The 27,463-nt window shown below is 39.3% G+C and overlaps 2 protein-coding genes across 5 annotated transcripts; one reads left to right on the forward strand and one right to left on the reverse strand.

The window, feature by feature from the left end:
• Positions 1–170: 170 nt before the first annotated feature.
• On the reverse strand, positions 171–10,507 carry atcaya (ATCAY kinesin light chain interacting caytaxin a). Of its 3 annotated transcripts, none has more exons than XM_088425003.1 (13): positions 9,922–10,507; positions 7,794–7,893; positions 4,788–4,846; positions 4,463–4,711; positions 4,096–4,269; positions 3,914–4,016; positions 3,704–3,835; positions 3,372–3,458; positions 2,645–2,743; positions 2,453–2,488; positions 2,288–2,365; positions 2,149–2,207; positions 171–1,580 (listed from the first exon to the last, which is right to left on the reverse strand). In XM_088425003.1, exons 2-12 carry the CDS (start codon positions 7,868–7,870, stop codon positions 2,174–2,176), a joined length of 1,128 nt encoding a protein of 375 aa, XP_088281129.1. In that variant the 5' UTR covers positions 7,871–7,893; positions 9,922–10,507; the 3' UTR covers positions 171–1,580; positions 2,149–2,173. The 3 variants fall into 3 exon arrangements, with proteins under 3 accessions (XP_088281129.1, XP_088281128.1, XP_088281130.1); XM_088425002.1 differs by having other exon boundaries at positions 171–1,850; XM_088425004.1 differs by lacking the exons at positions 7,794–7,893; positions 9,922–10,507 and adding an exon at positions 6,429–6,657 and having other exon boundaries at positions 171–1,850.
• A 759-nt stretch (positions 10,508–11,266) lies between these two features.
• Positions 11,267–27,463, forward strand: zfr2 (zinc finger RNA binding protein 2). Of its 2 annotated transcripts, none has more exons than XM_088424997.1 (19): positions 11,267–11,354; positions 12,085–12,340; positions 13,111–13,228; positions 14,260–14,475; positions 15,539–15,912; positions 16,815–17,003; positions 17,179–17,416; positions 17,841–17,998; positions 18,085–18,204; positions 18,275–18,414; positions 18,591–18,714; positions 18,814–19,010; positions 19,573–19,741; positions 20,474–20,648; positions 24,360–24,448; positions 24,524–24,619; positions 24,920–25,031; positions 25,569–25,666; positions 25,744–27,463. In XM_088424997.1, exons 1-19 carry the CDS (start codon positions 11,302–11,304, stop codon positions 25,921–25,923), a joined length of 3,102 nt encoding a protein of 1,033 aa, XP_088281123.1. In that variant the 5' UTR covers positions 11,267–11,301; the 3' UTR covers positions 25,924–27,463. The 2 variants fall into 2 exon arrangements, with proteins under 2 accessions (XP_088281123.1, XP_088281124.1); XM_088424998.1 differs by having other exon boundaries at positions 13,114–13,228.

Here is a 27,463-nt window from a genome sequence, read left to right on the forward strand (position 1 = left end):
AAAAGGTCCTCTTAGGTCATATCGAGTAAAATAATAAAAGCTTCAAATTAAACCTTGGAGCTATCAATATTTACTCCAACTGGTATATTTTCTGATATATTCGCTGAATAAATTTCACTCTGGACTGTCATATTATCAAGATGAAGTGCAGCTACAAGCAAAAGACCACATTGTTTCAGGGAAGGACTATTTATTCACATGTATTCACAAAGCAGATCTAATCATCCAAATATGAACAAAAACAGCTCGTATAGCAATCAAAATAGCAAAAAGTAGCCAGCATCTGTGTGACTATTGTGCTTTTATGTTCAAAAGAAATTTATGTTGGTAAGTTCATGTGAGTCAACATGGCATAGAGATAACATAGCACAGAATTTGGCTACATGTGATAAGTCTGTATGACTAATTCATGTTCCATCATTTTTATCAACGTCTTCAATATGGGGCACTCAACTGAAAAAAATACCAGACCATCAGGATTGATAAAATATTTCTGGGTGTCTCTCGAATGTTATCAAGAATTCAAATTTCATGGCCTCTCATGCACAATTTCTCAATAATAAAACAAAATACATTTTGGAGGCCATCTCTGAATTTTTACGCTAAACAAGCCACACAATTCTAATTGTGTGATAGCACTACAATGATGCAGATTCAATAGAAAAATAATTTACGGCATTTTGTTCTCATGCTACCAAAAATGCTGGAAGACAAGAGAGAGGGAGCGCAAAAAGAAAAAAGGAAAACATCTATAACAATATAATTTATGTGTTGAACAGCTCGGAAAAAATAATCAGAAATACAGTATTTGTTGGTGTGTATTTCTCTTAGAATCTGCTTCAATGCATTGGATGTTTTAGTTTGTGATTAAAAAAATAAAAACATGCAAAATGTGAATGTGATCACTAGTGCAAAATATACATACTGTAAAATACAACAGACAAACATAAGCAAAACTAACCTATATCCAAACTAATAATATATTTTATATTGAATCGATTTGTATGATCAAAAACATGCTGTAAAAAATGAGTACTGACTAATTGTTTTGATAACAGGATTAGCCTCTTTTGGCTAACATCCGTTGACATGTCTGGTTTAATAATACAGTGAAAGTAAAAGGAAGGGCTTGTGTTGTCTTTTCAATTATTTTTGTTTGCATTTTAGCAGGATTATGCAAACCATTGTTTCGTCTTGGTTTGCCAGAGTGGCATTCTCTGGTGTGAATTATTGTTTTTGTTTAAAAGGAGGTAATGATTACAAGTAACAATTGCATGGTAATAGAGTTCTCCTATAAAAATCAGGCATTTTAAAATCAAGAACTAGAGGCACATAGTAAGGTGTTAAAGTACAGAATGACCTCGTCAGTGCATCATGGGCATTCTCATTTCCCAGGTCAGCAAAATGGAAAGCTTTATGATATAACAGTATGGAGCAACATCAATGACAAGGCATTGCAGTATTTACATCTGAAACACTCGAGATCCAACCTTTCCTCTATCCATCTGGTTTTACTTTCACATCTTCCTGTTTGGAACGATGATAAACAGAACCCCCATTCCTTCATTTGTGCAGTTTAACTATTTCAAAGAAGAGAAAATCCTTTTGTTAGGCTTCTAGTGACCCATGTCGGGCAAATTATCCAACATTAAAGTGCAAAGATCCACCATTTAAGTCCAACTGAACAACAAGCTTCTTTACAAATGTTACATTTGTGAATGAACTCTCTCATCAAAAGAGAGAGAAATGGGATGTTGCGTTTGCCACGGCACTGTGATTGAAAAAAGATGAGTACACAAGGAAGCATATGTTGTATTTGAATCTTCCATGTAGATGCTCCACGTGGCACACTGCATCAAAAGAATAAATGTGTGATTTAAACAGAAATGCACTTATTTGAAAAAGCTCTTTTTTTTCAGGCTCTTATGCTGATAGCAAAAAATGGTTCATATAAATAAATTGTGGCAGAGTATCAAGGGACTGAGAATACTATATACATGTAAAAAAAAAAAGTGACGAGTGATGGTCATTGCCACCCCTGGCCACCATTTAGCTCCGCCCCTGCAGTTGGCTATTATGTCCATGCCTAAAGCACGAAACAATATTGATGTATTAAATGTAAGATTATTTAATAACAGGTCATAGTACCTATTGAATCAGAGTTCTTCCCTTTTCATAATCCTTGCTCGACAATCGTTGACTTTGGCCTGGAAAGGGAGGAATTATTCAGTGAGGATGTTTCAACGTGCGTCAAAGTTTCAGTAGTATGCAACAATTTGGCCTATACCTCTCTGATGACTTTTTATTGACTGTTTCCTGTGGAACGGACTGTTGCTCCACCTGCCGCTTCTGCTCTTGTTCCATCCTACAAACATGAAATATGAGCTGAATAAAGACTAGAGTTTGCATGAAGAAATAAGTCAGAGACAATGAATTATGAGTAAAACCTCACCTTTCTCTTCTGGCTTTAATCCTTTCCTCGTCAAACCTGCAATTAATAATAATGTTTCATCCCGTTCTTTTGCAAGTATGTTTTCAATAATTACAAACTAATAAAAGATAATAATTGAAAGCTGCAATTACTTGCAATTTGGAGGTCAGAACTACGGTTCATTTTCTCCACAAAGAGATGAGAAAAACTTACTGAATGACACACTCCGGTACATGTACGTGCTCCATCGGAACCATTTGGGCCAGTTCATCAAGGCTGTGAACATACTGGATCTTATTCATGAACTTCACACTGCAAATGACAGCAAGAGAACCACACAGTCAATGCAATAGTGGAAAATGACTACAATCTTAATAGTTTTACCAGTATGGTTTGAACATGATCTCACTTAATTCATTAGCATTTTGTTAGTCTGAAAACAAAAATAGGTAGATGAGCAACGATAGTCTTTTCTCCTGTTAAAAGTCGGGAATTCCACATTTTCTTTCTTTGGCGTTTATTATCCTAAATTGTTTTTGTCAGATTGTATTTGACAATGAAATTTGGAGCGGAACATTTTTGTCAAAAATGAAAGTATGTAACCCTGTGAGGAAGTGCTCATTGCTGTGATTAATTGGATATAATTTTTGATGCTAGTCCAAACATGGTATTCTGACTAATATTTACATTTTGGAATCTTAATTAATCTGTAAAATTAAAATCTGTAAAATTGCTGTTGGGCTAAAATGGCATCATAACGGCTGCCCTCTGAGATAGATAAAAACAGGCAGCCTTTGCTGCTCAATTCGTACTGTATATTACAAAAGTCATATTAATCAGAGTAGGGTGTTTAGACTAGTGGGACTACAGTACACATATAACGGGAAAAAATTGGAGGGCTTTAACTTTTAGCCTTTACTAGCTAGTATGAAGGTCTCACCTGATAAAGGGTCTGGAAATAGCCAGTACAGTGCGGATGAACCAAGAAGGATGAGCAATGACCAAAGACTTTAAATTCTTCCTCAACCTAGTATAAAAAACAGAAAACAATTATTTCAAACGTCTTACTCTTTTGCTGGAATTGACATAAACTTTATTCAGTCTTCATCAAAGCAAATAACAGTGTAATGAGGAGACTGTGCAATATTTTTTGTATTATACTCAGAGGCCTTAATTATTACAATTTCAACTTTGGCATCAATTAAACTGCATATTTTTATTTGCCTTCTTCCAGTAGCCACATAAGTTAATATTTCACACTCTGATTCCCACCTTCTGTCTATCATCTGGTAGCATTTCTTGAGCCAGCTAATTCCAGGCATCTTACTCCTTGGTGTGGCTCCATTCATGTAAATGATCAGGTAGTCCTCAGCTACGAGCATCTCCAGACTGCTCACCACATACCTGATGGAGCAGGAGATTCCTGTTTGGCATTGACAATCATAACACAGTACATACACAATGTCATGAGCTTAAACTCACAGGAAGAGGTTTTCCATGATATAGTGGTATTCCGGGATGCTGCTGTCAGGCAGGTAGCATGCAGAGAAGACAATGATGGCATTCAAACCTTCCCCGAAATAACCTGAGAAGAAAGTTTGGATATTATTCTATTCAGGCATTTGCAATGAAAATACATACACAGATGATTCATTGTCACTCACCTCCATGTGTGATGACTTTCTGATAAGGTCGGATGATCTGCATGTCAATTCTGTGCTCCTGTTCTCCAATGATCACCGTCCTCCACAGGCGTCCGTTGTTGGCGTTGCCCTCCTCGTCCAAGTCTCCCGTAGCGCCAGTCGGACCTGCTTTGGCCGAGGCCACTGGAGTGTCATCTGGAATTGACACAGTCATGCGTTTTAGTGTTTATAAATTTAAGGCACAACACAGAGGAAACCCATACACTCGTTACACAATCTAATAAGTTCAAGAGGAAGAGCTTTATTATATGTTTGCATTTACAAATATAACTAAGATTTTCTTGACATGATGGTTTTTTTTTTTTTTTTTTATAGTTGCTCCTCCTACCTTCCCACTCCAGGTCATTGCCATTGGTGATAAACTCCAGTGAGTCTGTCTCATCTGGTGTGTCGATATCATCCACATTGATGTCCAAGTCGTCAGGTGTATCCAAAAAGTCATCGGACAGCAGAGATCCCTCGCTTTTATCCAGGGAAAGATTCATCTCCGGGGCAACCAACGTACGGCGTGTACGGCGCGAGGACGACACGCCTGCGTCTCCTCCAGGTGGGCTCACATTTAGGGAGTTGGGAGGAGCTATGAAGCAAAGAGGGGAGATGATGTGAGTTTTCGAAAAATGAGCAAACAATGAGCAAGCAATGGCTTGTCTTACAGGTTCTGTTATCTGTGAGGCCACAAGAGGAGTCCATGTCTCCGTACTCTGGTAAAAGTCTGAGAGACAAACAACAGACCGGTCATGTAATTGATAAGTACAAAATGCAACATAGCAATATTAAAATGGAAGGCATCCCAAACATTTTCTTAATAAAAATAATATGTATTGTGCAGCTACGCTAAACATATTTTTTAATAAAAATTGTTATTGTAGAGTTTAAATTAACCATGGCTTGGCTTGTGAATGTCACATGACCAGACTAAATAAACAGGTGAGCTGCGATTGGTCATTTACTGAGCCCTGAGCAATTGTGATGTCATTTTCAGTTTACAGCAAGTGGCAACATCTGCGATAGATAATGTTTAGACTATTTGGGTCGCACAAAACATATCACTGTCAAGCCCTTTTTGACTTGATTTCCCCTTTCAATATACATGTATCTATACATACATGAACTATTTTCAGTTTTTTTTGTAACTGTCAGAGAGATACTAAGACTAAGTTATTAATATAGCCACTAGCATATGTGGCAAGTTTTACTGGAATAAAGTTGCACTGTATCATACCGAAACATATTTCTCATATTTTTATCTTTTTGTGTGCTACATATACTTCTCGCCAATTCCCATCTTCAAAGAAAAAAACATTTGTAGCAACGCTAGCCTCTATAGAAAATAGATGAATGGATAATAGATAATAGGTAACAATTACAACAACAAAAAACTGTATAAATTGTTCGAATGCATTTGAATGCACCACATGTCTCGTGTGCAACGCGAGACGTCGATACGACTGTAAATTTATTATTATTCTTAGAACAGTGGAGCCACGCAAATTGAATAGGTTTTCATTTCACCTGGTGACATATAGCAATCAAAACAACCACCTGGGCAGAAATAATGATTCGTCTCATGATGTCAATTAAAACTGAGTATTAATAGCTTGGTTAAAGCAGAATTGGTGATAGTGCATTAGCATTAACGGTGTGGCCAATGAGCAAATACATCCACTGCCTATGAGAGCATACAATAATAACCCCACACAAAAACATGTTGGATTATTCCAATTAATATGATGTCCAGTGGACCATCTAAAACAATAGTTTTGCCACTAATCCATATTAACACTGAAAATGGGAGTGCAAAGAAGAGGATGATGATTAACTTCTCTCCAGGGACAGACGAAGATTACAAGGCTGCCTGGCAACATGCGGCGGAGGAGGAGGAAAAGGAAAAGGGAGGACAGAAGATGTGGGTGATGGGAGGGGGAAAAAAATGAGGTACAGCCAAAAATTCTGTTTGTGTGTTCTGTGAGAATGCAGAACCACCTGGACCATTTCATCACTTCTACACATCACCAGAGCCAATGCTAAATATGAACATTAGTGATGCAAGGAGCTGTGCTGCAGTGTGTTTTCGCAGCTGAGGTGGTCTCCGCACATCTCCGCATGTGCTGCATTCTTGCGTATGCTTCATCATCCCCTCTGCAGGAGAATGGTGAGCTCAAGGAGCTCAAGCCAAGCTTTTTTTTTTTTTTTTTATAAAATACAATACAGAATAACATGGCATTTTTCCTCAAAAGCAAGAGCATTCCTTTTCTTACATTTCAACCACCAATATGAGTATAAATTATGCTTACCTTACAAAAATGTGGTCAAATCAGTATTTTGGGCGACACGCATGCACCTCTATCTTGTTCTTTTTCCTCCCCTGTCTTTCCTTCATTAGTTTCGCACGGAGCATTTCTCAGAGGCCACTTTAACAGAGCTTCTGCTGCAGCTTTTTCCTCCTTGTCTTTCTCTCCACCACTAAAACCTGACACCATTTCAGCAATGGTGATGTTGTGTTTTGGATCGGTGACTGCTGCTGAGTCACATGACCATCCCCCAGACCATTCACAAAGTGTCACACCTGCTCTCTGCTTGAGACAGGAAGGAGGAGCGCTCTGTGTTATTACATTTGTCCTCCTTTACGGTCCGCTGATCTTACATCTATGTATGATCCCATTATTAAGTGTACTTGCATAATTAAGAGCTGTGTAAAACATGTAAAGATAATGACGACGTCATTATTCCTGATTACTTTTACATATTCCTATTTGCCTGGATTTTTTTTTTTTTTATGATTGTTGTTTATGAAGAGCACCCGTGAAGCTCAGAAAGAAATATAGATATGGTTAATCAAGAAAACTGCATCCAAATATGTTTTTGATTTCACTGGCTGTATTAAAGCAAACTTAAATTAAAGCAAAGCAAGAGGAAACGTTTTGTCAAGACAACATGGTTGTAACCATATTTGCCAGCAGGGGGCAGAGATATGATACAACATCTTTGAAAGGTGGTCTTTCCTTCCATCCTTTCCTGAGTCAGTCTCGTAAGTTTTCAGTCAATACTAGAACTCGACCGATTAAACAGACGATTATGGCCCTTCAAACATTGACCAGAAATAATTGGCCAAATGATTGATATTTGCAGATTATTTGAACTTTTTACCTTAATGAACACTAACCCTTTACAGCAGTTGTATATAAGTAACACTGAAGTCATCATTAAATACACATAAATCCATGCATAACCTTGTATCCTTAGACATACGCAATGAATTTTGTTGATAAGCTCATTCTGTAGTAGACCTGTCATTCCAAACAAAGAAAATCTTTACTTTGATTACTTTTACAAGTAATTATGAGGTGAGCAACGCAAGGAAGTTATGCACTTTACACACAACCTAAGGTCACAGTTTAAAAAAACAAACAAAAAAAAAGAATTTGAATGCATTATTGAAAGAGCTCCTGACAATATTCTGTTAATCATTTTGAAACACATTTTTAAAAACATGCTTGAGTCATTGCATTTTATGCAAGTATAATCAATGAAATAGCCATTGAGGCTATGCTGGAATGCCCGATCATAATGTGTAGAACTTTATAGTTAAAGTAGAATTACAGTGATTACAGTTCAAGAATACAACATGCACATTACAGAAGGAGTGAGCGAATTCTCACCTGGGGAAGTCTTCATCCTGCCACTCGTCTTTCACTTCCATGTTCTCCATTCTGAGAGTCGCCTCTGTGGTGCCCATCCCTCAGCAAGGAGAGCAGGGGCCTAAAAATAAGAGCAGACACATGTTTATAAAATCATCAATTTCAAACACAAGAGAAAATGAACTGGTCAACTCCGTTGCTCCATTGAAGTAATGTATAAATGGAAAAGGAAACGCTTTGCTTTTGTGACTGGATTAAATCCAGTGATTTTTACACTTTATGGTGACATTTAGGAGTTGAAAACACTGTGGGTCACATTGTTCTATACCCCTGCCCACTGGAGCACATGTGAGAAGCATGTGATGAAGCCCATTTTGTGGCTCAAGTCAGATATTGTGCGAATTTCCTCCTCCTGGGTGGAAATCAAGAGGTCGTTGTTTAGAATGACATGCACGATTATTTCTGTCACACTGCTTTCTAATCCTATTCCCTAGTCTGTTATAGCATATTTTATCTTCTATACACCGACATGTTTAGTGAAGTCAATAAAACAATTTTACACATTTGCTCAGTGTAACTAATATGTTTTGCAATGTATGTAATAGGTTCAAAACTTAGTCCTGTGAAGAGTATGGTCTCCCTTGCTTGTGTCGGTTTTCTGTACTCAGCCACTGCCAGCTCAGTTAAAATGGATTTTTGACTAATATAGCTATCAATACATTTTCACTGCCAGCCTTGAATGGACATGATGTCTGTAGCCATCATTGGCAGTGATTGAGTTAAAAATATACATGGCAGGGAAATAAAGACTCTAAATTGCCGCTATGTGGTAATGTGAGTGTGAATGGTTGTTTGTCTCTGATTGAATGTTGACCAATCAAGTATAGCCTGTCTCTGCCACAAAGTCACTTGGAATGGGCTACAGCTCCCCTGAAACCCTTATGAGGACGTGATATAGAACAGCAGCTTTCAAAAGGGGGTACAAGTAGCCCTAAGTGGGTATGTGAAGGTGAGATTTTAAAGGGTTTTCTGCAGGTATCTGCAAATCTTATTTTTTCATATCGTGACAGGAACAGTACTTTTTTTTTTCAAATTAAGAGCAAATTAATTAGAACATGGGTGACCTTAATTCTAAATTGTATTTAAGTGGCTCATTTGAACGTTGCATGCTTTTATCTTAAGTTTTATAATGATGCACATTTTCATTCACAACAAAACAACAGTTGCTGCAAAAAAAAAAAGAACGGCAAGAGATACCACTATAAATGTTGTTCCAAAGCCAAAATTAAAACAGAGAATGTTACACAATCTTCTTATCTAGTTGCCGATGAAAATACGTTGTAGTTATAAGTTGTAGTTCAGCAAGTTGAATAAATCCGACATGGATTTATCAAATCCACACCATTGTTTTAAACTCCAAAATGCTTTGTGCTGGTTAGAGGGTACTTTGCTGATGAAATATTTCACAAGGGGTACATTATTGAAAAAAATGTTGACAACCACTGATATAGAAAACGGATTGATGAATCATTCCATTGAACTGGATTAAGCTATTTGTAGTATTTTATAGCTGGAGACGCAGCATTAGGTACACATCCTTGTCTAATACTACTAGTATGCTTTTCCATTGCACAATATGGTAACCAAAATATTAGAAACACCTCTCATGACTGAGAATTAAAGCCTCAACAATGAACATGTTTTTGAATAAAAGCCCTTCAATAATATTTGAGGGTTCGAATCTTAGCAAAGAACACATCATTGTATTAATACACTTATGTTAGCAAACGAGAAAAGGATTTGTCCAAAAGTCATGTATGTATGATATAAATCAAAATTGAACCTGCTATGGTAAAAAATGCATATGCATTTTATTGTGATGATTTCTTCCCAGGAGAAAGTGAACTGCAGTGAGAACAAGATGGCTTAAATTCCTAAAATAAGATGACGTGCCAAAGAATTGGCCTATATCTTCCAAATATTAAAATATGACTGGGAGTAGACTATGAATCTCCAAAATGTGAAGCTACAGCACAGAATGATCTCTTCCATCAAAATGGCCCCATTGCATTTTGAGGGTGACCCAGAAGAGTTGGATTTCTTATGAGGTCAGCTCAGCATCTGGCATGATGACAGTGACTATACTCACATAAGATGCTGGAGATCTTCTAATTCTTCAGATTGTCTGTTTGTCCTCGTGTGCGTATGTATATATGACCTTCTCTTCCCTCTCAAGAGCAGAAATTTTAGTCGATCTTCCAATCCGACACAAATGCATATGTCTCCTCTTCCCCTACTTCACATGCACATTCACTCATGCACAGACACACAGACAGTGTCCTCAATGTCAGTTGCTAGCCAGCAGCAGGTGCTTGAGGACAGGGGGTACCTCTGTGCTGGAACACCCCCTCCCCCTCTCAACTCCTCGTCCACTTTCCTACTCCTCTGTCCACCTTTGTTGGGAAAAGACTGGCCGTGAGGAGCGAGTCGAAAGGCTGCCTCTTAGTCCTGATGTCTGCACCAAATTTCTTCAGTCAGGCTGTGGCATCATGATCTTCTCACTTCTCTCAATACTGGGTCCAATTATTCCCTTTTCCTTGTGTTTATGGACTACATCTAAATTCTGCATTGGGAAAAGCTTTTTCTTTTAATCCTGCAGCAACTTGGGGACACGAAGCAATGATCTCTGTAATAATCCTGCTGCTGTTGTCAGTGCTTCTCGATGTCACCAGTGTTCCCTGGCAACAGCATCCCTTTCTCTCCTCCCACCCATGTCTTTTTCACACCCACTGCCCCAACTCTCAAATCCCCTCTTGCACGCACACATTCATTATTCAAGATCCTTGCTTCCAATGCACTCAGCCAATCAGATCCGCTCTGGTCAAATGCAGCTGACTGCAAAGTCTGCTCATCCATCCATCCATCCATCCATCCATCCATCCATCCATCCATCCATCCATCCATCCATCCAATCTGACTAAGCAAGAAACGCACCCTAAACTGGTCGCCAGTCTGGAAAATGAAAATAATAAGTCAACAGCACACTTGTTTTTTTTTTTTTTTTGGTTGGTTGTTTTAAAACATAAGGTGTTTTCTATCTTGTGTCTTTTCTGGGAGTAATTGTTTGCAGGATGTTTTGTGAATAATTTTTTATGCCCCCCCCCCTCCCTTTATTGTTGTACAATTAAAAAAAAAAACGCACATTTTGTTTACTTTCGGGGAGTTTGCACTGAAACGAATGGACAACTGCAACAACAGTGACTTCCTGGAAATATGGTATTACATTTAAATATTACATTTACAATAGACAGATATACTATGTCATTTTTATCGTGAAAAATGAAACACGGTGAAATACGGTATAAATATATATGTAATATGGTAGAAACAAAACAACAAAAGTAGAAACATTGTTGTCGTTTTACGTTACACAGAAGTCTGAGGGGGTGAACTGTCTTGTTTTTCAGTCCTTCGGTGACTCTTTGACGGCTGGCATCATTGTGCACTGTACAGTACCGGAGAAGCCAAGATGGCTGCAAGCAATTATTTTGGCTTCACGCATGCCGCCGGTCCCCAGTACAGGTAATTCAAACGGTGTGCCTAAGTCTAACCTTAGAGTCATTCTAATAGATCGTTGTCGTGGTTCGAATTGATTGTTAACGTTTCTAACAGCGCCGCTCTGCTGAAACAAGCTACCATTAGCTGCTAAGCTAAATTGCGTTAGCTAGCCGAGTTCATGTTGTCTTCCTGTTTGCCATCAAGCAGTCGCGTGCTAACTTGTTTAAATGTCAATGTTGAAAAGCTGCCAAGTACGGAGTGGAGCTGATAAAGTCACTTGGTGACTTAAAAGAAGTAGGCGAGTGGCTAAATTCCCTGAATGTGACCTGACTTCACCTGAGGTTGAACCACTTGGAATAATAACGATCGCGATTAAGATAAATAAACAGTACGACAGCAGTTGGATTTATGTTATTTGTGCTGATGAAAAGGCATTAACATGAAGTCAGTTCGGCTCAGTCAGTCACGCAATTTCCCAAAATAAATGAGGTTGCACCATTTGTTATCAGCGCTTTAATTGCTGTACTTCTTCAGATTTTAAACGTTGCGTTTACAAGCGTTTTTATTTACTCTTTACTCTCTCCTTTAAAATGTACTCATAACTTCCCAGTTCTCTCATAGTCCATCCAGGAAGGCTCACAAACCCAATGAATACAAGTATTGTAGAAATTAGAATTAATGACTGGAAAAATAAAGTATTGCAAAGTTTTCAGGTTGCTCTTGCAAAATGTTCCGACCCATATATTTTTCTCAGTACCCAGCCTCCCCCGGCCTACTCGCATCCCTCGACGGCCACCTACAGTGTCCAGCAGGCTCCTGCTGCGCCTCATGTCGTGACCGCTTCTTATTCTCCGGCTACAGTGCAGGCAGCTCAGCCTGTTGTTAGTGCTTCTTACATCAGCTATCAGAGCCACCAGCCCCCTCCAGACTACACCTACAGGCCACCGGACCCCCCAGCAGCCTCGCATCCCACCACCACACCACAAACGTATCAGGTTTACTCAGACACGGTGAGCTCTCCATTATCCGTGTCGTTTCCTGCATTGCTTTGTGGCTTCCCTTTATATCACTTACAACTGACATAAAGTCTCATACTTTCTATAGGTTATCTTGAAATTTAGTGACAAAATGCCCAAATGTGCACGTTTTTAGTTAATTGCTATCTAAAGCCACTGTGTTCTAAAACTGGGGCTAACGGGGGTCAGTTGACCCAATGACCTATGGGAGCCTAATAACCTATTATAGGCGAACAGTATAACTAAGCACCGTAAAATGTTAAATTAATAGCTGCCGTTTAATAATATTTAGGAGGGAAATGCTCAATTATTTGAGATTAAATATAAAACAATTATAACATCTGTTTGAAATATCTTCTATGGCAAATTGGTGCTCTGGCATCAGAGTTGCTCACTTCATTCTAATGTTTTTTTTGTATCTAGTTTATGGTTGTAAACTTTTTTTTACTAAACATTTTGAGAGTATGGTATTTTAAATTTGAAGATTCAGTGGCAATACATTTGAATGTTATGTAAAAAAAAAAAAAAAAAAAACGTTTTACAGTTACAGTACTTCTAAGATGGCGTCACTTACAAATGTATTGGAAAGTAGACCACTGCAGATGTTTATTATTCTTCACAGCTAGTTGACACGCTATAGAAATAATGTTCTCTAGGCCCTATTTGGAACACCGCTGTACTTGAATTTGATCATGAACATCTCAAAGTATATACAAAGTCATTTGTTCTGAAGTGTTGCCCTGATAATGATATGTTATTTATAGCAGGACAACTACAACTATGCCCGTCCTGCTGTTGTGACCACCTATGACAATAAACAGTACTACCAAACAAGTATTGCTTCAGCGCAGAGGAGTACTACTGACAACTACTACCAGACTGGTGAGACATTTCTACATTTGATTAAGCTTATTTAGATCAATTTCAAATTCATGTTTATAATGTGCAGGACTACATTTCATTGTTGTTCATGTTGCTGAAAAGATTACTATGAGTTTATATCTAGTGTGTCCAAACTTTTTCTTCGGGGGTCATACAAGGAAAAATTCAAGGGTTCAAGGGCCATTTTGAAATTCTTTGACTTAATATTAAGCACACCAACAATTATCAATCAAATAATTGCAAACAATTTATTTACTATAATGTTTTTAAGATGAACAAGCTTGTTACAATAACAAACATTTACATACACAACAATACCCCCCCCAAAAAAAAAAAAAAAAAAATATATATATATATATATATATATATATATATATATATATATATATATATATATATATATATATATATATGCACAATTTAGAAAAATTATTGACGTGAAATTAACTACCTTTGAATGACAGTAGTTTATTTCAAATCAATCGTTCAAGTACTGTGTATTAATTGATGGTACAATATAGATTCTGTCATTTCAAGTCAACGAGGGTTCGCTTTCTTGACCCACACTTTAGCTCGTTAGACTGCTTGTGTCCTACCTCAAGCGATATCCGTAAAAGTAGCATAAGCATGTTAGCCACGTTAGCCGAGGTAGTTAGCTGCAGTAGCTAACTTACAGTGGTACTGAAGACAACAAACCAGGAAGGAGACGTGATTGGCTGGGGCATCCAAAGAATATGAGTCACATCGAAAGAAGGGTCCCGCTGCAGACAGCAAAATTCCTGTAAGGCAGATGACGCGGGAGGGTTAAGGAAAAAAAAAAATACCGGTTTTGTCAGATTTGGGCAGTTTTAAATAACTGTGACTTTCAAAATTACGATATATAACCATGACATTTATCGGCTCATGCCTGGTCACATGATACTTGCACTTAAAAGCTCACCTTGTCAAAACCGCTGACAACTGTCCCGGAAGACCTGCCTTCCCTATCCAATGTCCCGTCGCCCTTCTCACTGCCCCCTTTACTCTTTCAGTCGGAGTAAAGAGTGCTTACACTCCAGCTCCCACCACTGTGTACAGCCACCCGCCTCCTCCCCAAAGGCAGGTAACAACGCTGAAGTCAGTGACGCCGTGCAGCTCCGTGTCCACCAGCTACAACATCTACCCGGTGTCCAGCAGTACACAGCAACCGCAAACACCCATTTCATCCTACACTCTTGGCTCCACCGCTTCAGCCACCTCCTACTCAGGTAAGAGACAACACTCATCAGATAAAATGAAAAGGTTTGATACATTTTTTACATTTTCTTCAAAAACTCAGCTCGCCTTACGTCATTGGTTGTAATTCATGAATAACTGTGGTTGTGAACTATATAAGTCTAAATTAACAGTGCAGCGTTTGGTCTCAGCTGAGAAGCGCACTCCATTTTGTCACAATTGCTTTAGCATTATTCACCATCAATAAATTCACGGTCTTGATACATATAAAAATATGTTTAAAATTCTAATGTCTCACTTTTTAAAAATATTTGTTGTACTTTCAAGTTTACATACTCTAATACCTTAATTTTTTGCCACTTTCAGCAGTAAAAAGTCAATAATTTCTCTTAAATAATTTGGTAATCTCATGTTTTATGTGCAATAAATCTTTAAAAAACACATTTTACCTTTTGGTTTCAACTAAAAATGGCATCACAGTTGCTTAGAGCCAATCACAGCTCACCTATTTTCTTGGTTTTGTCATGTAACATCTGCAAGCTGAGCTGTGATCAGTACGTGATCCCTCAGCGCATCTGATGTCATTTTCAGTTGATAGGTTGTAAAATGTGGTTTTTTTTTTTTTAGGAATCAGGTATACCTGGAAAAAAACGTTTTATATTTACATTATTTGTACACAAAATATTAACTTTTTATTGCTGAAAATAGCTTAATAAGTAAGGCATCCCCTTACTAGGCCTACATTACATTCTACAAGGTGATTATCAAAGTTATTTTCTGTTCAGGCAATTTCGGCTACAGTAGTTAATACAAGACTGTTTATTCCTGAAAATTCTAGATAATTGTTGTATTGATTATGATGTACATTCTTGGTAAACACAATCTTTTAGGGGTTTTCTATCCACAAAAATGATCAATATCATAAAATCAAACTCAGCTGTAGTAAAACAGTAATAGTAGCAGTGGTGACATGAGTGACTCCTGTACAATTTAATAAGGTCATATGAGAGCCACATCCAAAATGAGCTTCTGGTGAAATGGAAATTCATCTCGTGCCTGTTGAAATTCATACTTGGGCTTCTTGCATCCCTTCAGGCCTCAGTTACTCTAACTATGATTCAACCGGCTACACCTGCACATCCGCCACCCCCTATTACCAGTCTGCTCAGCAGACTTTGTCCCAGCCTCAGCAGCAGCAGCAGCAGCAGCAGCAGCAGCAGCACCAGCCGCAGCAGCAGCAGCAACAGCAGCTGTCCTCATCCCATCAGCCACAAAAAGCGCAGCCCTCCAAGCAACTGACAAGCGCTTCCTGGAGCAATCCCGGCAGCAACATGGTGACCAGCTCAGTGGGGAGTGCCTACAAAAAGCCTACCTTTCACCAGAATAAGCTGCAGAAGCCCAGAGGGCCTGCCAAGCAGCCCCAGCTTCATTACTGTGACATTTGCAGAATAAGCTGTGCAGGGCCTCAGGTGAGGTGCTCAAATGTTACTTTTTTGGCTAAGGTTGGATTTGAATGTATTTTAATTGTTTAGGGGCTTCATCATCAACAAATATACAGTATTCTCCTACTTTATCACTGTTCACACTATCACATTTTTTTTCTGTAGAGAGTATTTATTTGTCTCATGGACATTTGTGCTTTATTGCGAAAGTTCCTTATGCTCTTTTACATTATGTGGGAAAGGAGTGCTCCAGTTATGTCATAGCTTGAGCCAACTTGCATACTTCTAGCTCCTAGATATCACGTAACACGCCACCAGGGGCCGCCTCGTAAAGCCACATGCAGTAGCTAACATACAGAAGCTACAATATGTGTGATTATTTTCAAACTTTAAATGCTTGCAGTTACATATAGTTTTTATTTGAATGTTCAAGTAAGTGTTTTTCATTATGTTTAAATCTGTGGGAGGGGTGGAACAGAACTAATGGTATTTAAAAAATGGTATTGTCTTTTTATTTTGTTTTTTCGTGTGACTTAAAACAAATTGAATGCCCCCGTCCGACTGCATATACATATGTTGGCTGTAGGCGACAAAAACAGGACATTTTTCTTTTCAATTTAAGAACAAATACATTGGAACATAAAGCAACTTGTGTACTCCAGCCATTTTTGTTATAAATTACAACGAGCTAAACTATTAAAGTGACGCTTTTATTTTGTGGTTTCATATGGCCATGCATTGCCATTCGTAACACAATTTTTTGACGCAATACTTTGACGACAACAATATAAGCTTGAGAAACCACTGCTTTTTATCACAGATTTCAACTATTGTGGGTACTTTGCCTGTATATGATTGGGGATTCAGTATGCATTTTTCATTGATGATCTTTTGCTCTTTTCTTTGACCATGTGATCTGATTGACTCAGACATATCGGGAGCACCTTGAGGGTCAGAAGCATAAGAAAAAAGAAGCTGCTTTAAAGAACGGCGGTCCGGTGGGAGCTACCAATGGGCCCAGAGGAGTTCAGACTCAGTTTCGATGCGAGCTGTGTGACGTGTCCTGCACTGGAGTTGATGCCTATGCTGCGCATATCCGCGGCGCCAAACACCAGAAGGTTAGCGGAGCTGTGCAATTGTCTGAGTGTTTATTGTTCTTTCAGATTAGTAGTAAGTCAGTCAACATGCTTTACCGTTATGTTTTATTCGCGGCGCATCTCCCATCTGTGCAACTATCCTCAAGGCAATAAATAGAAATAAATAACAGTTTAATCTTTTTCTTTCTTTGTAAAGGTGGTAAAACTGCACACCAAGCTGGGCAAGCCCATCCCTTCCACTGAGCCAGTGTTGGTGAACTCTGCACCGGTCGTCACAACGTTAACGGCTGGCAAAAGCCTGGCCTCCACCACCAACGTGACCTCAGTCGCCACCACTTCAACCTCCACTGCTGCACCCAAACCGGCTGTAAACACGGCAAACAAAACAGTCACAACAGTCAAGAAACTTGTTTCTTCCAAAACAGCTGTCACTTGTAAGTTATGAAGTCATTTGACATTCGGTATGAGTCTTTGTTATTCAAATTGTTATTTGAATACGCTTCTTTCTCTGGTAAAATTATTTAAGCCGATTTTTTATTTATTTATTTTTTTGAAGGTGTAGTTAATACCTCATTTTTGCAAGCATTTCCAATTTTACTGGATTACTTTTCCACAAGGCTTTTCCTTCGTAGGGCTGAAGCAATACAGCCCTGATTCCATCCTCTTAGAGGTGTCCCAATATAACTTTTAGGATACAATAACAATATTGAATTAGATACTGAATTGATCAAGTGATACTCTTCAAATAAAGGACAATAGTTAGCAACAGAAGGTATGAGACTGTATTGCACTTTGAAATTGGTTAGTTTGACCCGCAAAGTATCAGGAGGCTTCATTTGTTGTCACACTGTTTTACAGCCAAGCCAGCCAGCACTCCTGCAACTGTGATATCAGCGCCCCCTGTGGCGGCTGCCGTGAAAATAGAGCAAACCATGCCACAAGAACTAGACGAGGATTGCAACAAAATTGAAGGCCAGGGGGACATCCAGCCAGTCGGGCATGATTATGTGGAGAAGGTGAGCCGAGAAAACCAACGATATCTTGGCTTTCAAGAGGTTGCAATTTATTTTGTGCAGTAAATGACCAGCAGTCATTGTTTCAGGTGCGTAACAGTGATGGCAAAATAATTCGGTTCCACTGTAAGTTGTGCGATTGCAGCTTCAATGACCCCAATGCTAAAGACATGCACCTGAAAGGAAGAAGGCACAGACTTCAGTACAAGGTAAATGAGTTATCGTATTTTCTAATAATTTCCTGACATGTCTTTAATGGTCTACTTGCTCTTTCCACAGAGGAAGGTGAACCCGGAGTTCCCAGTGGAAATCAAGCCTAGCAACCGAGCCAGAAAGCTGCAGGAGATCAAACTAAAGAAGCAGAAGATGGTGCTGAAGAGACAGCAAGATGATGAGCAGCGCTGGCAAATTGAGAGAAGGTCGGGATGGGTTTTAAAAATAATTGATTTTTGAATACTGATGTCTCAATTGGACTTACTGCGAGGTCCCCTCTTGTTATAATAAGCTAAGAATCTTCAACTCATTCGATCTCAAAAACATGTTTATAATTGTTTGTGTAAAAGAACTGTTCTCACATTCCTTCGCACTTGTGCAGGCGATATGACGAGGACATGTACTGGAGAAGAATGGAGGACGAGCAAATGTACTGGGGGGAGCAGAGAAGGATGGCTCCCCCACCTCTGATGAGCCGCCCCGGTATGCCAGTGCCCCCTCTGCTGGTGAGTTTTGCTAATGCAGATCTCTCTTTCACCCAAAGTGTCCTCTATCCCCCTTTTTTTTGTAGTCGATTAATGTGTGTTTTCACCCTTTTGTGTAAGTCGTGTGTGCGGCGGCCAGACTCACCCGACAACCGCCTCGTGATGGCCAAACACGCCTCCATTTACCCAGGAGAGGAAGAGTTGCAGGCTGTTCAGAGGATCGTCTCTCACTCTGAGCGAGCGCTGAAGATGGTATCTGACAATCTGCTTGAGAAAAATATAGCAACTGCTGCCATTGAGAGCGGAGACCTAAAAAGGTACAAATTTGGATACGTTTTTAGATTATAGGGTCCACGACGAGGATGATGACGATTAAACTGTCTCAGCAAATTATTAACTTGGAAGTCATCCCCAAAATGTTTGTTGCAACAGTATCTTCTCGGAGCCCCCACTCGTCTTAACACATTTTGAAGAATATTGCATCTGTGGCATATGAATTAAGCCGCAAAAACCACTAAAAATGGCATCTCGGCTCGAAGTTACCAATCACGTCTCTCCTTGTTTTCCCCCTGCATTTAGTTGTATCATTCGCAGGCTGAGCTGCGATTGGTTGTTACCTGAACCCTGAGCAACTGCCATTATATTTTACTGCATAATTTATATTTCACAAATAAAATAGTAAACAGAAAGTTTAGATTAGGGGTTGCCTTCCTCGAAGGAACTTGGATAAATAAAAAAAAATGTGTTTTCAGATGCATAGAGATGAATTACTTAAAAGTTCATCAACAATATTACGTCAACAAACTAAAAGTAGTAAATAATAGGAATCCAAATGACCTTTAATTTATTGAGTTTTTGCCTCTATGCTTTTCTTGGTAGCCCTGCGAACGCAGCTCGGCTGTTAAGGGGTGTGATGCGGGTGGGCATCCTTGCCAAAGGCCTGTTACTTCGAGGAGACACCAATATTCAACTCATCCTGCTCACCTCTAAAAAACCCACCATCTCCTTACTCAAGAACATTGCTAAGCAGTTGCCTAAAGAACTGGCGGTAAGAAAATCTCCCCCATGCATGACAAAACACTTTTAACATTCACATTTCATATGAACACCTCTGCATGAATCCTGACAAAGTAGAACATTTGCTTATGTGTACCACGAGCATTTTGCAGGCTGTTTTGAATTTACACATTGTATTTTGCAGGTTATATCATCAGCAGCAAAACGCGTTTTACATTGCGGGAAACACATTTTGATTGTGATTAACTTTCCTGGGTTTCTCTCATATCCCATAGTGGCATTTATCTCACACATTTTGGACAGCATTTATTCTTTTATTCTCTGCCATTGACAGCTTGAAAAGTCAACATCCATTTTAATGCTCTCAATAAGCATTTGATGGCGTCTACAAATTGAGCCACCTGTTAGAGAGAAACCCCAGTCCATCAGAAGACAAAGCCGGAAGGAGACAACTTGAAAGTTATGACATGCTGAATTAGGCTTGCTCCTCCTGCTGTGAATGTACTGTTTAATCCACTGATCTTTAGATGCACTGCCTGGTTATGACACCTGAATCCTACAGAGCGAGATACGGGGTTTCATCAGCTGTTCACGTTCCTCCCCTAAATATTAGTGATGTCAATATATTGTCAAGAGAACTGTATTTTCAGTAGCCTATCAAAGAAAAAAAAAGATAAGAATTGCCTTTTAAGGCTCATTGCCCTCACATATGTACCCCACCTCCTCTGTAGTGAGTAATTCTAAGTGTCCTTTTAACCGGCAGACATTTTCTGAAGATCAGTATGAGGTGCAGGCTCACCCCGAGGAGGCCAGCGTCGTCATAATATCGAGCAAGGAGCCCGTAATGCAGGTGACCGTTTCTCTCACCTCGCCGCTCGTGAGGGACGACCCTGCTGCTGAGACGGACATGCAGGCAGCAGGAAAAGCGGCTGAGAAAGGTTAGAGAAGCCAAAGCTTGCTGTAGCAGAGAAGCACATGTTGGCACTGTGTCTAATACACTCACAGTATACCGACCCCCCCCACCCCACACACTCCTACCCAACCCAACCCCTACCCCGGCTTCAATTTCAGATGGATTGGATGTGATTTACACTCAAACTTTGTTTTAAACCCGTTAAAAAAAAAAAAAAAAAAGCTCATACTAATTTGTCCTAATATTTTCATCCCTCCTTTTTTTCTTACAGCCGCACGAAGCCCTCCCTCCCAATCTTTTTATCTTATTGATTTATTTTTACAATATTAGAATCAAAAGCCGGGCTCTCCGACCTTTCTGTGCCACGAGGGTGTATGATATGCCATCTCAGCAACCCAGATACGCTAACAATAAACAAGATCATGAAACAGTGAGAATCACGGTTGATGCACACTGTTTGGGGGGGTATGTACTTTTAAATGGACAATGTATCGGGCCACATTGTATTCAGGCCTTTTATACCATCCCACTACCACATTCCAAAATGTGACAAAAGCTGTAAAGTGGCCACCAAATCTAGATTGGATGTTATAAAAGTGCCTGTAAGTGGCCGAATACTTGTGTCCATGTTATTAGCAGTCGTTACATTACCACTGGGGATGGGACGAGACACAAATCCCATGAGAAAAGATGTCTCACGAGAATGAGATTAGCTTTTTTTTTTTTCTTTCAAACTTTGAAATATAAAATAATGCCTATTACTGTATAAATGTTCCAGTTTTCAATTTTTTTTTCCAATTTTTTTTTTTTTTTTTTACAAAGCAGATAAAAATTTACAATCTAGTGCGCGATTGTATGTAAACCAGAAAGGAGAGTTTGGGTCATTTTTCAGCTAGGTCGTTTTCGTGCTTCATGAAAACCAAATATAAATCGAAAGATCAAATAACACATTTCCATTTAATTATAAATGACCAACTGTGTATATATTTTTGAGAAATCAACATTTTCTTCACATCAAATATAAACTATTAGATTTTAGACATCTCTACCCATAAATTTGAATCAATGATACAGAGTGACGTCAGAACCATTGAACACATTTTGAGTCAACTTTGTCGCCAGCCTTATGAGCAGTCGACATGCTTGCCTGCGGCTAATTTATGCTGGACGTGCTAAATGCTGGCAACATGCCTCATACATAAAAATTTCAGCATAACGGAGTTTTTTTTAGTACTCTAAATTTGTGATTGATATATGGGAAGTCAACACTCAATCAAATCAGCCGTTGTTGCAACACGTTGTAGGGAACAACTTCAAATTCCCCTTGGGGGAAAAACAAAAAAAAAAACCAGCCCAATAAAATGTTACCTCATCCAATGCAGTGACAAGAAATCTCGTGGCATTCTACACGTGCGAGATCTCATTTGATCTTTATCTCGTCCCATCCCTAATTTTCAACATGCTCATAAGCTGAGTTTTGGGGAGACTTCTTGATGCCAATCATTTTCCTCCAAATGTCACAATGTTGCGATTCTAGCGATATGGGAGCTTGAGTGTTTTCCTCACACGTATCTGTTTTTATTCAATCACCATGTTTCGGATATGAGTGAAGGAATCCTGCTTTTGTTGCCCAGCCCACCCAGCGTTGTCGTGAAACGCCAAAATGATTCTGGTGCAAGCACTCCTATTCCATATAATGTGCATTTATTGGCATGTTTTCAATTGAGAAAGCATGCTAGTGAAATATTCCATGGCTACAGTTGTTTATTTTGTTTTGCTGATCATGTAATTCTGTGTCCGCTGATCTAGATGTAATCTTGTAATTCTTAAAACAGTTGAGTTGAAAATAACCCAACCTGGGACTAAAAGGATCAATCCACTTCTTGATTCAGTTTAACGCAAATTTATGGGTTGTTTTGCACTAAATGATCCAAAACATTGGTCGTTTTGTATGAACACATCAACACAAAATATTGGTTCTTCTTGGACAAATCAACCCATTAATTGGGTCAAACAGCTCAAAGTAGTAGAGTGGCCAATTTTTGCCCCAAACTGGGTTATTTTGAACCTGACTGTTTTTAGAGTGTACTCACGTTCACATTTCATGTTTTTTGAGTCTTGAAGTAACCTAAAACTGAGTCAAATCAGGACCAACTGCCCTTTGGGTCCATTTGTCCATCTTTCCGGGTTATTCGTTTCACCCAAAAAGTTGTGTGAAACAAGTAACCCAAACTCCTAAAACATTTGGGTCAGAAAGGGATGACCCAAATTTTGGGTCAATTTGACCCAACTTTTTTATACAAAACAACTCAATTTTTCGGGTTGTCTTGTAATAAATGACTTTTTTTTTTGTGTGCAAAACAACCTCAAAAGTTCAAATTCACCCAAATATTGGTTTGGTCCTCTTTTGACCCATTATTTTTAACCCAACTGTTTTTAGAGTGCAAAAAATAACCCCCCCAAAAAAAGGTTGTTTTATTGGGTTATTCATTTGACCTAACTTGGTTGATCATTTCACCCAAAAACTTGTGTGAAACGAATAACACTGAAAAGAAACTAAGAAGTTAAATTATGTACAAATGATTCTCAAAAAGGTGGGTCAAATTCACAGTCCCTTTTTGAACCATTATCGGGGTCATCTTGATTCAACCTTAGAATGCACTAAGAATGGGGAAATGAATGAAACCAAGCAGACCATATTCAATAGGATTTGTGTAAGAACACACAATAATACAACCGTGTTTGTTATCTATTGTTCTGTTCATTGATTTCCCCGATTTTTTATTTTTGTCTTGCATGATGGTATGAATGGATGGAAGGATCCTTGCTCAAGAAGCTAAAATATAAATTGGCAAAGCATGGAAAGCACAGGTGGATCAAACATTGAAATTGTTGCTCTAGTTTCCTTTCAAATTGTTCATAAAATCAGAGGTGGTGCCTTTGTTTAAAGATCGAAGAGAATATTTGGAAGACACGCAAACACAAAGTTTTCAGGGCGAAAAAAGGCAATTTTTTCATGTTTCTCAAAGAGGCAAAAATAGCTGATGTTGGCTTCCCTTGTAATGCAGCAGATCAAATGACTAAAAAGAAGAGGGAAGCCAAGATCAAAAGTTATTTGAAAATACCAATCCGTAATTGAAAATTTAATGTCGCCCAGGCATCAGCTGCTATATTCACACAATGTGTGGTTCTGGGTCAAAAACAATTTGATCCGTGCATAAGTCATATATAAAGGGCCCGTGTGTTGGACATGAGGGGCTCCATTAGGGAAAAGTGCAAATTGAAGTGTTCTTGCTGTTCATAACTATCTTTTAGAAAGCGTGTGTGTGTGTGTTTATCATTTTCCTCATCATGCTGCAAGCTTCACCAAATATTTAGCATCCGCTGGATGTAAAGGCAACACATATTGGGAATGGCTTTCAAGGTGATATGCATTTTGACCGCTAGATGTCACTAATACCTTCACATTGGCCCTTGAGTTACCCACTGCTTTCTTTGAAAATGTTTGACAACTTTTTTTTTTGGTACATTTTAGGGCCGGCCTGAATAAATCAGCTCAAAAGAATTCAAATCAGTCGGGCCTTAGTGCATTTGTTTGTTTCACCCGAAAAGACATGCGCAAGGCATTGTAGAAGTTCCGGTCCGTCTTTTATTCCTCACGCACTTTGTGTATCAAGGCTATACATGGCTTACTTTTTGATCGAATTAATGAATTGATGTGTATTGTCTCTTTAAGATGTTGCTGAGAGTGACCCACCTGATCTCCTGAATAAGAAAACGTGTTTGGAACACTTGGCCGCACTCCGTCATGCCAAATGGTTCCAGGTGAGAGTTTTGCATGCAATGTTAGTGTTTTTGGCCAATACGATGATCACACCTCTATGAATGTTTCATCTGAAGGCTCGTGCCAATGGACTGCAGTCCTGTGTCATTATCATTCGAGTCTTAAGAGATTTATGTCAGCGGGTGCCCGTCTGGGGGAAGGTTCCAAGCTGGGTGAGTGGGTACTTTAGTTATGTTTTTTTACTGTTTATTTTATCTCTTTCAAAATGTAAAATCCTGGTTAACTTGTGGCATCACAGCCTCTTGTCTCTTTGCCAGAATGCCGGAGTACAATTTATAGGCACTTTAGTTCTTGATCCAACTGTGACAAAATAAATGCAGATTAACTTGATTTTGCTCATTGATTTTGACAATTATATATAAGTCAACATGAAAACAGTCCAGTGAAAGCCTTCTTGGTTCTTAATGTAAACAAAAAATATGCAGAGGTGATATGAAACCTATTTTGTTCAGGCAATGGAGCTGCTGGTGGAGAAAGTCATCAGCAGTGCGACTGGCCCGCTCAGTCCAGGAGAAGCCTTGCGCAGGGTGCTGGAGTGTATGGCCACAGGAATCCTGCTGGCAGGTACAGTGGTCCCTTGCTATAATTGGGTTTTCTTCTTGTTAGCTCAACTGTATTTATTCATTTGTGTTTGCAGCACAATTACACTGTACTTGTGTAATTGAGTTTTCCACCTATCACGGCTAAACCAAGGGTCTGTAACACATGGCCCCGGAGCCACATTTGGTTAAACTAAATCACTGCTTGTCATTCAACATCTACAGAATGTGACTGAAGGATATCGAGAAGGCGCCGTTTTTAAGAGACGGTATTTTGAGGAAAAACGTGTAAAATGGCGAGGGAACACGATACATAACTGGCATGTATCAAAGAATAAATGCATTACTTTCACTGCATAACTGACTTAATTTGCCACTTTTGTGTAAGGACACTTAATGCATTCACTGCCGTGTTAGGGAGGTTTGGAATGTGAAGGTGTTTCCAAACTTTTGCCTGGTACTACAAATATTGAATTAGTAGTTTTGCAAATGCGTATTTTGCATTAATGAAATGGTCCTTAATTCAATTGGACAGCTGACTGTATGAGCCACATTTTCGTAGATGGGTCAGGGTTGTTGGACCCCTGCGAGAAACAGCCGACAGACGCTTTGGAGGGCATGAATGTTCAAGACAGGGAGGACGTCACCGCCAGCGCGCAGGTAAACTCTAAAAATCTCAATCGTAAAATGCTTATCATCCACAAGCAAAACTGACGACTCTGTTGCCTCTACTCCAGCACGCGCTACGGCTGCTCGCCTTCCGTCAGATCCACCGGGTCCTTGGCATGGACTCCGTGCCCGTAAACAAGGCCGGCGCTCGCACCCGCAAACGCCCACGGGACTTGGGCGACACGAGCGAAGGCGAAGGAGAAGGCGAAGTCAAAAAGGACAAGAAGGAATTGGTCGTGAGTGCTTGATGTCCAGAAGGTCAACTTGCTACTTTAGCATCTGATTGAATGTCACCTTTAAAAAATAAACAGGACTGGGTCGAGTTGAAGGAGATGACTTCTTGAAAAAAAGATTCACTGTGTAAAAGGTGCAACTCCTTTTCCCCTCATGATCATTACTTATATGCGTATAGAGGTGTTAATGTGTAAAGAGTAAAATGATCTAGAGCAGCTGATTGCATCATTCCATTTCATTTGAACTGCATCAGTGGATGAGTCACTATAGACAAACTGCAGCAGTCAACTTTTTTTTTTTTTTTTTTAACACCAATAATCTCACTTCACAAAGCCCAAAAAAAAACATCCATTCATCCATCCATTTTCTGGAGCCGCTTATTCTCACAAGGGTCGCAGGCTTGCTGGTGCCTATCCCAGCTGACTTCAGGCAGCAGGCGAGGGACACTCTGAATTGGTTGACAGCCAATTGCAGGACACAAACAAACATTTACGTACCCGATCACACTTAAGAACAATTTACCATGTCCAACACACCTGCCTTGTATGTTTTTGGAGTGTGGGAGGAAGCTATGTGGGTTGGGGAGAACATGCAGGTGGATTTGAACTCGGGTCCCCAAACTGTGAGGCAGACGTGCTAACCGCTGCTCCGCCAAGCTGCCTGTAAGAAAAAACATGAACATGGGAGTTCAGTAAGGGCCGCAACTGATGATTATTTCGATCATCTCAATTATTTGAATTCAAATTGACACAATTGTGATTCAATTACTTATGTTTTCATTTTGATGCAACAATACTTATCAGTTCATGGAGGGCTATAGAAATTGAAAATCATTCATCGAGCACAGAAGCTGACGTTCTGAGCCCTTGGGCAATTTTAGTTGAAATATGTATCCAAACGATTCACCAATTAGTTGCCGATTAATCATTTCCTCTTTTAAGTTTTTAAGAGGGCAAGGACTGGGCCATTTATGTATAACAAATTCCTCCTGTAAATTATTGACACTTAAAAAAGGTGCAAAATACAATCTAACGAATCAGTGGCCATGTGAGCAAAACTCCGATGTTGAACTGTCACTCGTCCACAGAGCGAAAAACAAGCACTTAAGAAGCCGCCGTTCCTGTTTGTAAACAGTAACAGTTAGCAGAAGAGATGAGGGAATGGCCTTTGTAATGATCTTGCGGTTATGAGCTTTTGTTGTCTGCGCGATGATGCAGGCTGCAGTACACTGAAGACGGGAAGAGGACACGTTGACATCTTACGTCAGTGCGACGTGAGCTAACGAAGGGGTGATTGCACAACTATTTTGTTGAAAAGTTTTCTATGAGTGCTTTTGTTTCAGTTGCCAAGTGCAACTATTTCTAGTTGTAGACTCTGCCACTATGTCTTCAGTTGAAATTGAAAATGTTAATGTTGTCTCATTTTGGTTGTCCCACTTTGCTTCCTTCTGAGCGAGATTTTAGCCAAGTTGTTATCTCAGTGGAGTTTGTGTTGTTTATGGTTTTATGCCGTTGTAAATAAAAAAGAAAAAAAATTGTGGAGCAAAACCTCCAA

This window comes from Hippichthys cyanospilos, chromosome 10 (assembly GCF_059441005.1).
Source record: "Hippichthys cyanospilos isolate Australia breed blue-spotted pipefish chromosome 10, RoL_Hcya_1.0, whole genome shotgun sequence".
Classification (NCBI taxonomy): Eukaryota; Metazoa; Chordata; class Actinopteri; order Syngnathiformes; family Syngnathidae; genus Hippichthys; species Hippichthys cyanospilos.

Coding starts and splice junctions, on each gene's coding strand:
- atcaya (XM_088425003.1), bottom strand. CDS start 7,870: ATGGGCACCACAGAGGCGACTCTCAGAATGGAGAACATGGAAGTGAAA. Junction 4,712..4,787: donor CCTCACAGATAACAGAACCT/GTAAGACAAGCC, acceptor TTTGCTTCATAG/CTCCTCCCAACTCCCTAAAT. Junction 2,744..3,371: donor ATTTCCAGACCCTTTATCAG/GTGAGACCTTCA, acceptor TGTCATTTGCAG/TGTGAAGTTCATGAATAAGA.
- zfr2 (XM_088424997.1), top strand. CDS start 11,302: ATGGCTGCAAGCAATTATTTTGGCTTCACGCATGCCGCCGGTCCCCAG. Junction 24,449..24,523: donor GTCATGCCAAATGGTTCCAG/GTGAGAGTTTTG, acceptor TTTCATCTGAAG/GCTCGTGCCAATGGACTGCA. Junction 25,667..25,743: donor ACGTCACCGCCAGCGCGCAG/GTAAACTCTAAA, acceptor CCTCTACTCCAG/CACGCGCTACGGCTGCTCGC.